This window comes from Mauremys reevesii, linkage group 1, assembly GCF_016161935.1.
Source record: "Mauremys reevesii isolate NIE-2019 linkage group 1, ASM1616193v1, whole genome shotgun sequence".
NCBI classification, from domain to species: domain Eukaryota; kingdom Metazoa; phylum Chordata; order Testudines; family Geoemydidae; genus Mauremys; species Mauremys reevesii.
This window is the reverse complement of record NC_052623.1, coordinates 141,231,104-141,247,562: the sequence shown is the minus strand read 5'-3', so window position 1 is coordinate 141,247,562 and position 16,459 is coordinate 141,231,104. Positions and strand designations below refer to the sequence as shown.

The 16,459-nt window shown below is 43.5% G+C and overlaps 1 protein-coding gene across 4 annotated transcripts in view; it reads right to left on the bottom strand.

The window, feature by feature from the left end:
- The window catches only part of NHS (NHS actin remodeling regulator), a 336,445-nt gene that overhangs the window by 59,784 nt on the left and 260,202 nt on the right, over window positions 1-16,459 (bottom strand). The window contains exon 1 of one of the 4 annotated variants that reach the window (XM_039504377.1): window positions 10,547-10,676. The exons of the other annotated variants lie outside the window; for them this stretch is intronic. Within the exon in view, the coding sequence (XP_039360311.1) occupies window positions 10,547-10,568 (22 nt within the window). The 5' untranslated portion in view covers window positions 10,569-10,676. Of the gene's footprint in view, window positions 1-10,546; window positions 10,677-16,459 lie in introns of those variants that run through there. 4 annotated transcript variants of the gene reach the window in all.

The following is a 16,459-nucleotide window of genomic DNA, read 5'->3' as shown; positions in this document are numbered from 1 at the left end:
ATATAGAGTGCAACGTCACAATGGCATCAATAAAAAATACCAGATTCCATCAATATCTGCTTCCAACTGGAACATCCCCAGGGCCCTGAAATTTGACTAGCTGCTTGGGTCAAAAAAAGGACAAAAATTTGTATCATACTCAAAATTGTGGAGACCAAGACTACATTTCAAAAGTGGCTAGTGAGTCTGTATGCCTGATTTCAGAGACCTTAAAGGGCCCTGGTTTTAAAGTGTTGAGCAGCCGTACCTGATAAACTCTCTGCTTATCACAGAACAGGGAAAGCTTAAGAAGTAACGTTAGCTTGTTTATAGTGATCCTGCATGTAGGTATCTCAACACTGACAAGCAGGGATCAGCAGCAGAGGTGAGAGGATCATTCAATCTCTGTTATATCATTGGCCTTTCTGTTGAGAGTATCAGCAAGGGTGCCAACTGTGGCTTTGTTTTGGTGATTCGGACATCTGCCTACGCTAGGAAGCCAATGGAGGACACAAATTCATTTAATATAGGCCATCAAACAGCCCCCTGATGGTAACAGCTCTCATGTGGGAAATTCAAACCAACAGAAAGGTAAAACCTCTAATTTTTACTGAGTTGAGTTTCCAGCTGAAAGCTCTCTTCCAGGCAGTGGCTGACAAGAGCTGTTGCTTACAGAAAGGTAAGATTTTTCTTGGTCTCCTTCCTCTTTTTGCTCTTCCCTCTCTCAATGGGCATGTTCACACTGCAGACGGGAATGTGCTCCCAAGTGCAGGTAGACAAACACACGCTTGCTCTGCTTGAACTAGCATGCTAGTAGTAGCATGGCGGTGGTGGCTGCTTGGGCTAGCCACCTGGGCACAAACCCACCCAGCCCCCTAGGTATGGACTCGGGTGGCTAGCCTGAGCGGCTGCCCATGCCACTATGGCTCACAGTGATTTGCAGCATGTTAGCTTGAGCAGCGCTAACGTGTGTCTGTCTACCCATGCTGGGAAGCATATTCGCCACTGCAATGTAGGCATACTCTCAACCTCCTCTGTTCTCTTTTCCCCCTTTCCTTTCGTCAGTTTTTGTCCACGGCCTCTACTCTTCCTCTCTCCCTGTTGCCTCTTTCATCATTCTCCCTTTACCATCTCCTTCCCACCTTCCCTTGTCCATTTTCCCCTCTCCCATCCATCCTTCCCTCCTCTTCGTCTTGGCCTTCACATGATGACTGATATACTCCAGTAACTGCAAATCCTGAAGACTTTCTTCTGTTTTCATTCAGTCCTTACCCAGGTTAAACTCAGTTAGGGCTCAGTATGCAACTTTTCTTCAGCTTGGCTAGCATTTACTTGGCAAATAATCCCACTGATTATTTTTTAATCTAATTTTAATACGTCCTCCTAAAGTAGTCACATTGAGGAGATTCCTCCTTATCTCCCTTGCCACCGGGTCCCATACTTCTCGCTACACCCTCCACATGCTGTCCATTTGTGGGACCAGGTAAAGCACCTCTTCTACTGAACATGATGCTAACCTGCCCACAGCCACTGATACCACCAATGCCATGTGAGATCTACCAAGGCTTTTTAGGAGCCAGCCTCAAGATCAGTTTGGACTGGTGATGATCAGAGCTGGGAAGAGGAAAGGAGGAAGATCTTTGCTGATCACCAGCACTGGCTGTAGTCTCCAGGACAATCTTCCTGGTCAGTGGCTGCTGAAGTGCTTTGTGTTAGTACACCTTTCTAGATATACTGGTGTGCTATGAGGTGTTGAGCACCAAAAACAGAGATAGACTTATGGTGCTGGTGATGGAGTCTTACAGTGGATGTGCCTTCGCAAGTGCAAATTCAGCATTGCTAGCTTGATGTGATGATAAAACTGCACACTACTAATTCCATTTTTTCTTTCATATTCCCAACTCCTTCCTTTTTCGTATGCTATAGTTCAATGTTGTGTTGACATAAACTTGTACCTGGTTACCATATTTCCCCAAATAAAAACTATGTTCATGTAGCACTCAAGTGATGCATACAAAAATTGAACCAAAATTGCAAATCAGGTTTCCCATTAATATAGAAATACATTTCTAGATAACTCTTCCCACCTTTATTTTTATTTTTACAATTTTCAATTATTCTGTTGCTTCATTTCTCTTTGCTCCAATGCTAAGCCAATTTTAAAAATAGACCTTCTGATAATAAGCTTCGGGATCTGGGAATTCCTGCTCAACCTACCCCTCAGCCCTTACACTCAATTACTTCCTAAAGCAAAGTGAGCAAAGTTCTTCCTCTACACATTAAAAAGTTTTAGGGTGGTCCTCAGAGGACAAAACAATAAATCATATCCTTGATACAAGATTGAAGTTGGTTCCTTATTCATGATTCCCAGTGAACCAACTTCAGCCTTGTAATGTTTCTGGAATTTAAATACTCTAGTACAGTGGTTCTCAACCAGGGGTATGCATACCCCTGGGGGTACACAGACATCTTCCAGGGGGTACATCAACTCATCTAGATATTTGCCTAAAACAGGCTACATAAAAAGCACTAGTGAAGTCAATATAAAGTGAGGTAGAACGTGGGGGTACGTGAGACAAATCAGACTCCTTGAAAGGCTGAGAGCCACTGCTCTACTGAAGATATTCTGTTCTTCTGAAGCTCTGGTCCCAACTATGGATTACATTATGCATGGAGAGAGCCATCGTCAGCAGGACAAACTGTGCTCTATAGGAATTCTGTCCCTTCGTCTGCAGTCTCACTGACATCTGCTGTATTCTGTTTAGCAAATGTAATGCTTGTGAAAGATGCTAGACTGAAAGTGCTGAAGGATGAAGTTGTCTGTTTATCCACAGAATAGCCCTAACCCATGCAGTAGGCTGTATCAACCCTGATTCGGAGGGACTGCCTTTCTGAGCTAGAGGGTAGCTCATTCTGCAGGCCCATTTGGTTCCTGGCCTCTCTAGTGAGAGGACAAGATGACAGAACAAGGAGTAATGGTCTCAAGTTGCAGTGGGGGAGGTTTAGGTTGGATATTAGGAAAAACTTTTTCACTCAGAGAGTGGTGGAGCACTGGAATGGGTTACCTAGGGAGGTGGTGGAATCTCCTTCCTTAGAGGTTTTTAAGGTCAGGCTTGACAAAGCCCTGGCTGGGATGATTTAATTGGGGGTTGGTCCTGCTTTGAGCAGGCAGTTGGACTAGATGACCTTCTGAGGTCCCTTCCAACCCTGACATTCTATTCTATGATATTCTATGACAACCCACACAGCCAGCATTCCTGTTCACATTATGGACACTGAAGCCCTAGGAAGTGAATTTAGGCTTAGTCTATACTAGAAGGGCTGCATTGACGCAGCTGTACCGATGCAGCTGCACTGCTGTAACATGTCTGGTGAAGACACTGTGCTGATGGGAGGGAGTTCTCTTGTTGGCATAATAAATCCACCTCCACAAGAGGCGGGAGCACCTCTCCCACCGACATAGCGCTGTCCACACGGGCAATTAGGCCGGTGTCACTGATGTTGCCCCCGGGGTGGTTTATGCATACCCCTGAGCACTGTAAGTTATACCAAAGTAAGTGATTGTGTAGACCTTGCCTCAGACTACCAACGTGTTTGAGGCAGTGATTGTCATTCACTACGTATTATTTGTACAGTAACGCGCATACTGGAGTCCAACCTTGCTGAGGTCTCTAGGTGCTGCCACATTATAAATATTAAATAATAACAACAAATTTCAAATAGGCTGCTAAAATGTTATCAGATGGCAAGAACTGGCTGGTAACAACTGGGTCACATTCAGACCAATGATCTAAAGCTGAAAAGTACTATTTTTGGCTCTATCATTTACTACCAGATACAGTTCCTTGCTATGGAATTAACAGATGTCAGAACCATCCTCTTTTTCCTCAACGGGACTAAAAGGTTAAGGCCAAATTGTAGCTGCCTTGCTCAGGTGGGTAGCTGCATTGGCTTATCAAGCATTTAACATGTTAACACTGCAAAAAGGGAACATGCGATCTGTCACCATGCTGAATCATGCTCTTTGCCATTCACTACAACCCTAGATCCCTTTTCCTGTAACCCCAAGGTCACCAATATTTCCCTGTGCATTTGCTTATTTCAAAATGCTAATTAACTTGTTCCAGCCCACTTCATTCACCCAAGATCGCAACTTTGATAGTGAGGGTCCCATCAGTACCGATATGCAATATGCACTGGGAAGTACGTCGTTAGTCCACAATGTTAGTACATACGAAGAAAGAAGGGTGGAAGAAAGAAAGAAAAAAATTAAACTGACATCCAGTTCTCCTCCCAATGATTTCAGTCAGACTAGGTTTGGGTCCCTCTGGGATGGGGAATGGGCTGTCTCCTCTGTTTTCCAGAAATGGAAGCCATGCAGAATCCTCTAGGTCCCTGACTTTCACTTACAAAGACTGACATCAAAGAAATAAGAGGAGGCTTATTTTTCAGGCTCAATAATGTGGGCGCGATTAATACAATATCCCTCAACTTTCCCTGTGTATCAAATGGAGGGACATATCTGTGCTGTTCCTGTTGAGCATGTCACCTTTTCATTCATAAAAGACAGTCTGTATCTTTAATCACTGTGCCAGAATAATAGCAGAGAAACAAGCACTTGATTGCCTGTGTTATCAGAAACTATTGGAAAAGTCTAGATAAGGCTGCTGAACGACCTTAGCCTATTAGTATTCCACATGCAAACACTTTCCCATAACCCAGAGTCATCTGTATCCCAGCAACCCTTAAAATTTCATTCTCACTGAATTGCCAGATCTTTATCAAAATATAATTACAGTCTTAATTTGGAAGATACATTTTGATTGCCTGTGCTGTTCCAAACGAAAAAAAAATCAGGTATGACACAGCTAAGGTACAAATTCTTAAATGTATATCTCCATATCCAGACATTGCTGCAGTTCCCTTCTCCCTGTGATTGAGAAAGGTGAGCTAGGACAGAATGTTGGAAAATGATGGGTGGAAGAGGGAGGGAGTGCAAGAAAATGCCAGTGAGACATCAAATTAAGTTTGCAATCTAAAAAGCTGTGAAGTTTTTCCAAGTTAGAAATCTGCAGTTACGTATGGAGTACAGGCATGCTATTCTGAAGCTATGTGATAGAAATGTAACTGACAGTGTCACGGGGTGCAATTCAGACCAGTGAGAGGATGTGTCAGCACTTGTATTATAACCCTAAGTGCCCCAAAATGCTTCTGCTATGGTGGCTCCCTGCCTGGGACATACACAGAGTCAGCGGCCAGCATGTACTTCATGTTCTATATACTGTACAGCTCTGATTCAACCACTTTGAATCCAACAGCCTGCCAGCAGTTATCACAGACACATTCTGGTCTTATCAGACTCGGTTAATGTTAGCAGGTGACCCCAAGACACCCTCAGTCCTGAACTTTCCCAAGCCCATGTGCTCTGCAATGACCAGTTCTCTCCTGCAACATTCAGAGGAAGAATAAGGTCTTGTTTTCTCCTTCGAAGAGACAAAAGCACATTACAGCTTATTGATTCAACTGGGGTGAATACACCCCTTCCTTCAAGCTCAGGACTGAGCTGGTTTACAGTAAAAATAAAACATTTAACAACAATAGGACATAGGTTAAGTGATGCCAAGTAAAAGAAATAAAAGTTGAGATGGTGACAATAAAATGAAAGTGAAAATATGCATCTAAAAGTCTAAAATGCAATCTAGCAAGGCACAGGCTTTGCTCAAGATGGTTTCTCTCATCAGTCATTCTTCTTCCCAACCATGGCTGATTTTCCCTCAGACATGACCTTCCACAAAAGTACAAGGTGCTGCCTTCCCTTATCTTCCTACATAAAAGATCTTTGCCTAAGCAGGATTCCCACCTATATTCAGTTCCCAGAGACTTCAACCCCTCCTTGGATGAAGGCCCTGTCTTTGTCAGCTTGTGAGAGCTCTGACCCCTTGAGTCTGTCTAGTGACGGATGCCAAAATGGATCTCTGTCTCTCTCGAAGTTCTATGATGTTGTTTCAAGAGACAAGATGACCTCCTGCTGTTTTTCCTTTCCTGTGGGCTTCTCTCCCCACTGCTGAATTGACTGTAAATGGGGCTTCTATTGTTTTTGGTCACATCTTGCTTTATTTCATTGGAGACAACTAGATAGCTGTGATATTCCCTGCTATCTGGAAGAGACCTGTTTCTCCCTTTTTTTGGTCACAGACTGTAAAGCATATTAATGAGTATCCATAATTCCTTACATAGTGTTAATACATATAATTCACGGTGATATTAATCACCAGTGAGTTATAGGCTTTCACAGAACACTACAACTGTTATACTTTTATAAATACAGTACTATTGTATATAATCAATTAGTTGATTCAATTGCTTATCCTTAGGGGTTCAGACCCACTCCCCCAGTCTTTATAGTCCAGATAAAGTTTCTCTTCCCTGCTGGGGCACAGACACCACGTGTCTCCTTCCCTGTTTGTTAGCTTGATAGCTATGTTTACTCAATACGTAAATGGATCTTTATTGTCTCTGCCTGATGACCAGGCTGGTCAGAAAAGCAAATACACATTCCTTTGCTTAGGGCAGACCTGTTTACCAACTCCCACTGACATGCCTGGTTTAAACACATTAGTCATAATTCCAGCATACATCAATAACTCTTAATACTGTGTACTACATTACACAAGAATATTAATGATCATTAAGTTATTAGTTTTCTGATGACACATTATTTGACCCCTATTAGATACAGATTATGACCATAGTGAGTTGATGCACACTAAATTGTTCAGACCAACTGAAACTCATTACCTGATTCCTGTGAGCCCCTTGCCCTTTGGCACTGGGATGCTTCTAGGGTCATAGTGTGGTATTTTTTGAGTCCGATACTTTCTGAAGAAAGTGAAGATTGTAAGAGAACTTGTCAATTCTGTCCACTGTTGTTTCCCCCCATGCAAGGTTGAGTAAAATCAGCAGTTGTTTTATTGTCACTTCCAAAGGGATCTCAAAGTGTTAGTGCCACAATGGGCTGCATATTTGGCAAGATGACCAAATGCTAATACTAAGTAAAACACTTCCAAAATCCCTTTCACACTTTCTTCCTTTAAATAAGGTCTTCTGACCCTAAAAACCTTGCTGTTATGTGGATGAGCTAAATGGGGGCACTTTTCCTTTAATGATGATGGGGCCCTATGTATAAAGATACATGACCATTCAATTGCCTGGTGTCTTATAGGATGTAGAACAGCTGTTAACCCATTCACGGGGGCTAGGATCTTTTTCACAAGCTGTCTGAAGACAGGGGAAGCCATATAAGTTATGCAGTATACCAAAACAATCTGTTTGGCTAGACCATGTGCCATTATGAAGATAAGCTGGATCTGATTCTGCTCCTATTCACATGGTGCAAGATCACATCATATGTGCAGTAGTATGGAACTGGGGTCAGAAATCCTGTCCCTCTACTCAAAAAAAAAAAAAAAAGCCATCCACTTCTGGGAGAGGAGAGTTACTTCAGGTATTTCCAAGAACTGAAATAGTCATGAAGGTTAAAAAGATTTCTCCAAAACTCAAACAAATAGCCTAAAATAGAAGGTAGAAGGGTTAAGAACAAGGAGGTGGTTAGCTGTAAGTAACACTAATTACTTAGTTTCTGTATTAGCAAGGTCTGATTCTCCTTCCAAAAACACTTCAGTTCCACCCTACTGACGTCCAAGGGGGGGAAAAAGGTAATTACTTGGACAGCAATGGTATCTCAAAGTATAATGCAATTAGATGCTTGACCTTAGTGGTTCTTGGCCACATGCATAGGCTTGAGCTCAGGAATTACCCTCAAGGATATATTCACAGGGACCTTGAATTATTTTTAGTGCCCTCTGCAGCACTGAGCTAGGTTCATCTTCTTGGGACCAATGGGCATATCCCTTGCACTTGCATTCCTGTGGAGGCCTTGGTCTGAACCTCAGTCATCCCTGACCTGTTTCAATGGTTCTGCCACTTCTTATGTGTGCCATAAAACATCCTCTTTAACTCACATTTTATCTTTCCTTCCCCCTCCACTGCATCCTCATACCGTTTGGATCATACATGAACAACACACACAGTAAACCCTCCCTTTTGCTTTCCATCTTCAGGAGGGATCATGCAAATCAGGACTATCTACAACAGCAAGTAAACTTTGTCAATTAAATAGCATAAGAGTTACATTTTAGGAAGAAAAAGCATGTCAAAGTTAACAATAAGAAGGTAAGAGTTCCCATGTGTCACAGTCCTATTTAGCCGTCTGCCTTCTTCAGAGCCAATAAACCATTTGTAGCCAAGGTCTGGAGTAAAGAAATAAGGTAACCAACTATGGGCCAGATCCAAAGCTCACTGAGTCCAAGTCCATGGAGATATTGCTACTAAACTTCGATGGAGGTTTTCAGTCAGCTACATGGAGAATCTCCACTTCAGGAAAAGCACCCACCATCCCTGACGTTACTGGATGCCTCTGTGGATAGTTTCAGTAGGAAGGTCTTGGGCTGAACCATTCTCCTCTTGGGGGTGGAACCCTCTGAACAGGGGTGAGGCGTGTTGGGGGGGCAGTGTGAGGACTTGGGCACTGTTGCTGCAAGTCACACACAGGTCCCTGGTTTTTGGACAGACCACTCTAGTCTCCAGATGACGTCAGTTGCGAATCTCTCACTTAAAATGAAACAACGTAAAAAAACCCCAGAACACTAGAGTAGTGGGAGAGCAACATTTGGTCTTTACAGGAGCCCTCAGCTAGGCAGGATGAAGCAATGCTCACTCCAGAACCATAGTTTTCTCTCTCTATTCTAAATTAATTCATTTGCTGCTAGTGAAGGGTGTCACACTGAAATCACTGGAGAATGAAGTTCTCTATCCACAGGCCATCATAGATAGCAAATTCAGTCTAGCAACACAGAGGTGGAAGTCTCCATATGCCATGCCTTTTATCTCAGCACTGCAAGTCACCCACATCACCACCAATCCTGTGCACACTTTTGCCCCTAAAAATAATCCCATAAGCACTTTCTGATACCAATGACAAAGAGGCATGTGCCTAGATAGAACAGAGTTCTTGTAATCTGAAGACTAGACTGAGATTTAAGTGACACTTTTAAAACACTGCTTTTGCTGCCAAGACTTGCCCATTCCATAGGAACCACACTGAGGTGCAGTTGGGGTGGGGAAAGGGAAGGAATAGTGGATTTGCTTTCCCAGTGCATGACATGTTGAAGGAGGAGAAGTTCAAAATGACCTCCAGTCATAATAGACTGTAAAAAGAACCTTATGCTTCCCTGACATTCTTCATTCCAAGCTTGTTCACAGGTCGCAACAAATTTCCCAATCCATTACAGCCATTAATATTCTCTGTAAATAAAGCATCATATTTGTCAATCAGCAATTTTGCTCACTATGCTCTCAATTTTTCTCCCCGTCTTCTGCATTCTTGAACCAAAACCTCCGAACTTCTTATTCACTGTTGCCATCATAACCTGAATGGCAGTAAAATCTACCACAGTTATGCCACAAGTTCCTAGTAAGCAAGAAACAGGCATTGTTTGATTAGTAATCTCAGTGCTTCCATCAAGTAAAAGGCAGGCAAGTCTTATCCATTGGCGAGGGGAAGTACGGGAGAGGAACGCTATGTGATTACCATAGCCATGCTTAAAAGTCAACTTAGCTATCTTTGCCTTCAGACCAAATAATATGAAAACAAAGCACTGACCCAAAATACACTGCAAAAATTACACAAGTAGCAAAATATTTGGAAATAGCAGTATCACTTAATAATTGTCCACCATCTTGGCCCGATTATTTTACCTTTTATAGAATTTTCTTAATGGCTTTTATTAAAAAAATGACAACCAAACACAGCCTGATTCCTGCTGAAGATTCCAGGTACAAGCAAGCAGAAAAAGCTGGGTGTGCTGCTGCATGTCCGAGGAACAGCCTAACATTCCATTGATCTCTACGAAAGACAGCAACAGGGCTGGCATGGTGGAGGGACCAGCCACGAAAGGGTTAATGCACGGTATTAAAAATTCTTCTCTCAGACAATTAGAAAAGCCCATTTTATGCTCACATTTTGCATCCTGTTCCAATAAAATAAATAAATCCCTCCCAATAAAAACTGGCTTTCAAAAGAAAAAAATAGAAGTCTCCAAAGGAAGATTCAAATGTTGTCTGCACAGATGAATGAATCTTCTTTCCTTTTACATCAGCATTAAATGCGACAAAATACCTGAGCTCTTTTCCTTCCACCAGTGATTTGAAAAGTACACAATTTCCTTTGCAGGGAGCTCTGTGCCTGGCAACCTCTGCATCTCCATTTCTGGCTAGTAGCATAAATGCTGCATTCTAAACCCTTGCATGCAATGACAAGGATTCACACAACAGATAAAAATCCACTACTAGCAAGGCAAAACTTCAAATAAACTAAAAAGGCATTTTGAAAACCAGACAAACACTGAAATCAAAACCTCACAGCACAGAGAAAAAATATGTGGCCTTTGCTTGACCCAAAAATAAAGGACTACAAGAACTGGTCTGCATAAGAGTGAAAATAAATTACCATTGTGAGGACTCTCAGTCATTTAGAATCTCCAGTCAATGCTGAGAATCATTCTGGGACTGCAGGTTTTTCCTCTAACTTCATTCACCAGCTGTGTGAGGAATTAGTTAAAAATGACATCACTGCTGATTCTTTCCCCCACCTATCCCCATTCACATTGACTTGCTAAAACAGCTCAAGCTGCTCCTCTCACCCCTGCATTGGCTACTGAACCAGTCCCATCCAAGTTCTGGGTTCTGCAGCTGACCATGCCAATTTGTGTCAGTGCAGGACGGCAGATGCATTTCTTTGAAGTCTTGTACAGTATTCCCAATAGAATCTACTTTAAAGATACGATATTCTGTCCCTTAAGAAATCATAATAGTTCTAACCTCATTATGCATAATACATTACAGAACCAGCTCCATTTAAAGGCAGGTTTCAAGCAGGCAAACAGTCTTCACATTTGTTTCTCTCACTATTGCTTCAATCTCTTTTGGGTTCTGCCTTTTTCCTCTTCTCTCATAAAGCAGAGGGCCCTCTCTGGTGGTTTTCTGTATCCATGTTGCATTAGGACTGCAATCTATCTCCTCCTCCTCCCCAAAATGTGACATCATCAGAACCTGACTCCAACTCTACTACTGTAGAAAAAATAATTCTGAATAGGAACTACCTGGGATGAGGTCATCTAGAGGACCAAAGTGATGCTGAAGCCTGTGCAGCTTCTTGCAAAAAACTGTCATCTGAATTTATTAACCCTGTATTTGCTGGAGATCAGGCCACAAAACTGCCATTCTGAAATCAGGTTTATTTCCATCACAATAGGCTCTATATTCTGTAATCACCTGGGATGGACAGAGCATGGATACATCCATAACATTCTCCAGCATACATAATTCACCTTGTAACTACGTTTACATCTCTTACCTAACTACTGAAGAGGATGCTGCAGCAAAATCCCTCGGCCAGCAGACAAAACTGGTGCAAGGAAGCCAGCTTGCTGGCCCACAGCATAAACACTCCAAACACGCCTCTGCACGCTGAAGAGCTTCAGTCTAAACATTACTAAAAGGGAACCTTCTAAAAATAATTTCACCTCTGACTCATAGCTGCAGCTCCTTGACTACAGCCACAAACTCAGCAGCAAAGCAGAAGGCCAGCCACAAAGCAGGGCCTGCTGCTCAGCCTGGCTGTTCGTTACTAAGGACACAGACATCCCTATTTCCCATACCTTTGTATTTTCTTCTTGGGTAGCGTTGGAGCTTGTACTGGGAGTTGCCCATCCCCGATGTGGCCAGTAGACACCACACAACATCCTTGGTAAACCCCACTGGTCTAATGGACGACAGCTACTTGGTTCTGCATCCTCTCTCATTCACTCTCAAGCTAACAGCAGCAGAGTCTGAAGCAGCAGCAGCAGCAGCAGCAGCTACAGCACTGGCAGAAAAGAGGAGCCTGTGTACATGTGCATGTGTATTACAAGTCTGTGTATATACATCTATATATTCTGGACCTCAGTATTGCAGATTACTAACACCACTATACAGGTCTAGAATATTTCACCAGTAGCACACGTAACACACATACTATATATGTATGTATACAGAGATTTATTTGTGCAGTACATGCATATAAATGAATCTCTACATACATATAAATGTTTGTGTTTGTGCAGCGCTTAGCACAATGGGGTCCTGGTCCAGGACTAGGGCTCCTAGGCACTACAATAATATCTGCCCCATGCAGATCCTGCTGATGCACTCTAAAAGGTACCAAGAGCACATTAACATAATCCTGTTTGAAACAGGACTACACCAGTGTGAACTAGGTACATTTTAGACTGTGCCAGGACAGTCTACATGGGGCAGTCAGAGAACAATACGTTAGAGCGACCTACAGCCACCACAGCCTATGGCTTTGATGGTGAATCCAGCTCCCTAAATCCCAGTGAAAATCACTGCGGTTTGTCTCCTGTCAGACCTTGGAGATCATAACTGCACATGTGCCACAGGGGCAGTGGAGAAGAACACCCTGTTATACACTTGCTGCGTTTGGGATTTGTATATAGTTACACACACACAGAGGTAAGTGTGTGTGTGCTTGCACACACTTGCATAGTTTGGACAGGGCCACCCAGAGGATTCAGGGGGCCTGGGGCAAAGCGGGGGAGCTGCAGCGCTTGTACTCACCCGGCGGCAGTCCGGGTCTTCAGCGGCATTTTGGCAGCGGGGAGCGGGGGCCTTCAGTCGCTCTGCATCTTCGGCAGCACTGAAGGGCCCCCCGCCGCCAAAGACCCGGACCACCGCCAGGCCAGGCTCATGGGGCCTGGGGCAAATTGCCCCCCCCACCGGGCGGCCCTACGTTTGGAGGGACCTTGCCCCAACACTCTAAATACAAGAGCTGTCAATGCATTTTAAGAACTAGAGCCCTCCCCAAACAGCAATATTAAAAAAGGTACATGTTTCTTTTTAGCAAAGCATATTTAATCCCTTGAAAAAACCTTTGAAAACCCTTTCCTCATTCTATTTTGGTTCCTCTAAGTGACACTGACAACAAGAATTTAAACTGAAGTCAGGAGTGTTGAAAAAGTGCCATCTGATCTAATGACTGATATGAAAAAGTTACATTCTTCCCTAATAGTGAACTGTCTTTATAGGAAACAAACAAGACCATTCTCAGAAGAAAAACAGACAAAGGAAAGTCAGGGTTTGTGGAGGGGAAACCCCCCCCAAACATATAGGTAATTAATTGATAAAATACCACACAGAATTTCAAAATTCCAGCTCAAAGAGTGAAGAAATCCCTCTGAATAGAATGAACCAAAGGGATTTCCCCCCTATTTTCTACTTTAATTGATATTTTCAATTGGACAATGCAGATCATTCAGCTCAAATATTTGGGTGAATCAGGCTACATCTACACTACAGACCATACAGCGGCACAGCTGTACTGCTGCAGCTGCACCACTGTAAGGTCTCCTGAGTAGCTGCTCTATGCCAGTGGGAGACAGCTCTGCTGCCAGCATAATTAAACCACCCCCAACAAGCAACAGAAGCTATGTTGGCAGGAAACACTCTACTGCCGACATAGCGCTGTCCATAACTGTGCTTTTGTGGGTGAAACTTATGTCAGTTGGCAGTGTTTTTTCACACCCCTGATCAACAAAAGTGCTGCCAACAAAAGTGCTAGTGTAGACAAAACCTGAGACAAAGATTAGTGCTCAAGAAAATATGCTAAAGATAGCAGTACTTATGAGTTAAGTATAATGTGTACCCTTGGGGCTACACTGGAGTTTCCCAGGTTTAAATGAGGGTAGAAGTTGTTCCATACTGTATAAACTTCCCACACTACTGGCAAATGCACCTAAATCAGGACTTGCAACATCCCTTTTGGCTCAATGCTAAGCCTCCCATGAGCAAAGTCTGACAAGTCTACCATATTAAGCAGTGCATTTTGTTTCTAAAGCCCTTTAGGACTAGAACTGGGTTCAGGTCATTGAACGATTTTTATTCTTGGACCAAGACCTTCAAAGGTAATCAGCATGGACAATTAACATGAAGAAAACTGCAGATGTCTCACTGAACTCTACACATAAAAATCCTTCACTGTATTTATGTCCTTGATATTAGAGATAGAAGAAAATAGTATGTGAAAAAAATTAGGATTCCCCTCTTTTCAGATCTCTCTACAATCTTCCCGGGATTCTGCAATTTTTGGAAAATTTAAGTTTCACCGTCCTGCCAATTCAAAGACAGAACTGTCACAAGGTAAGCCGATGTGTAGTAGCCTGCTGCTCTTTTAAATTGGCCTTGTAAAAAAACTGACTTCAGTCAAATAACAGTAGCAGTCCAAAGAGGAACTCATCCTGCCCTACTGTGTTCACCTCAAGGAGGTTTGAATTTCAAAGCTGACGGGATTACTTAAAAGCTAACCATTAAACAGAGCCAGTTCAGTTTCTCTCTCCCGCCTCCACTCCACCTTTTTGAAAGAAAAGAAACAGTAAAGATTAGAAATGTTAGGACCAGATGTTCACAAGATTTTTTCAGTACCAGAATACACAATTGAGACCAAATTTTGAGGAGAATACATTCAGCACACTGGGTGCTGAGCTGCACTGGAGATCTGACCATTAGTCTTGCAACGGCAGCTGTCAGGTGCTGAGCACTTTTGAAAATCTGGCCTTCAATGCACAAAAGCCACTTACTGATACATTCAGGTTCCCACAGTAACTGTAACTCATCGACATTGTACAGTACATTCATACCAGGCCAAATTCTGCTCAGTTACACGCAACCTCAGGTGCATGAGGTCCACTTAATTTCCTCTGCCGCTCCTTGCCCCTAAGGAAAGCTCAATCTGTAACCCCCGACTAAAAATAGCTTCTACAGTCAATTATTTATTGTCATATCTTTCCTTCCCTCCTCTCGCCCTTCTCTCCCTTAACAGCAGCAGAGGATTCTCTCTTCCCAACACAACCCTCTCAGTGGGTCAAATCCCAAGGTTGTTATTCAGTCAGTCGCTGCTTACTGATGTAGGGAGTGATTAAAATGGGACCCCCAATCAGCTCTGCTGATCTGAAGCAGGACAGGGAGATGGGGAAGGGCCATGTATCAAGTGCTCAGAGGTAGCTCTAAGGAATCCATCCAGGCTGCTGGTTTTTAATTGCCTGTTTTCCCCTTTGATCCACTTGGCTGAATGGCGCTTCTCACGCGGGCTACCCATCCCCCCTATTCCCACGTCTGTGTAGCTCATGGAACATCCAACAGTACCCCAACATTCACTATTGAAACAAAAGATATTAGTGCTATTGAGCTGACTCAGACTTTACTTATAACTTACTCAGCCATGCCCCCAATGCCTAACAGGAGCTGAGTATTTGACCCCTGGGGAAGGTGGAATTGGTGTAACCGTAGTGGGGAGGGAAGGGAAGGAAATGAAAAAGGAGCTGAGAGTATTGTAATTTCCCATTTCCATGTACACGTTGTGCAATTCACAAGTTATTCATGCAAGGCACATATTATGCAGCTCATATTTTATTATCTTACTCTGAAAAAGATTTGGGGGTGATGGTAGATAATCAGCTGAACATGTGTTCCCAGCGCGACACTGTGGCCAAAAGGGCTAATGCAATCCTTGGATGCTTAAACAGGAGTATCTTGAGTAGGAATAAGGAGGTTATTTCACCCATCCTTAGCACTGGAATGACCGCTGCTGGAATACTGTGTCCAGTTCTGGGGTCCACAATTTAAGAATGTTGACAAATTAGAGAGGGTTATGAGAAAAAGCCACGACAATGACTAAAGGATTAGAAAACATGCCTTATAGTGATAGACTCCAGGAGTGCAATCTATTTAGCTTAACAAAGAGAAGGTTAAGGGAAGACCTTCCAAGTACTTACATAAGAACCAAATATTTGATAATGGGCTCTTCAGTCTAGCAGAGAAATGATCCAATGGCTGGAAGTTGAATCTAGACCAGTGGTTACCAAACTTCTTCCGCTGCTTGCGCAGGGAAAGCCCCCAGCGGGCCAGGCCGGTTTGTTTACCTGCCGCGTCCGCAGGTTCGGCCAATCGCGGCTCCCAGTGGCCTCGGTTCGCTGCTCCAGGCCAATGGGAGCTGCGACCAGTTGTCACGGAGTGTGGGGGAGTCCGGCCCTGCACCCCTCTTCCTGAACTCACAGTGACTCTCAGCCAGCCAGTAAAACAGAAGGTTTATTGAACAACAGGAACACAGGTTACAGCCCAGCTTGTGTGCAGAGCCAGGACCCCTCAATCTGGCCTTTCTGGGGGTTCAGGGTGCTTGGATCCCAGCCTAGGATCCCCTGAAACCCCACCTCCCAGCTCCCAAAACCGAAGAATGCCTTCACTCCCCCGTTCCCTTTTGTCTAGCTTCAGCCAGAGGTGAGACCTCCCCTCCCCCAGGCCAGGCTCATGT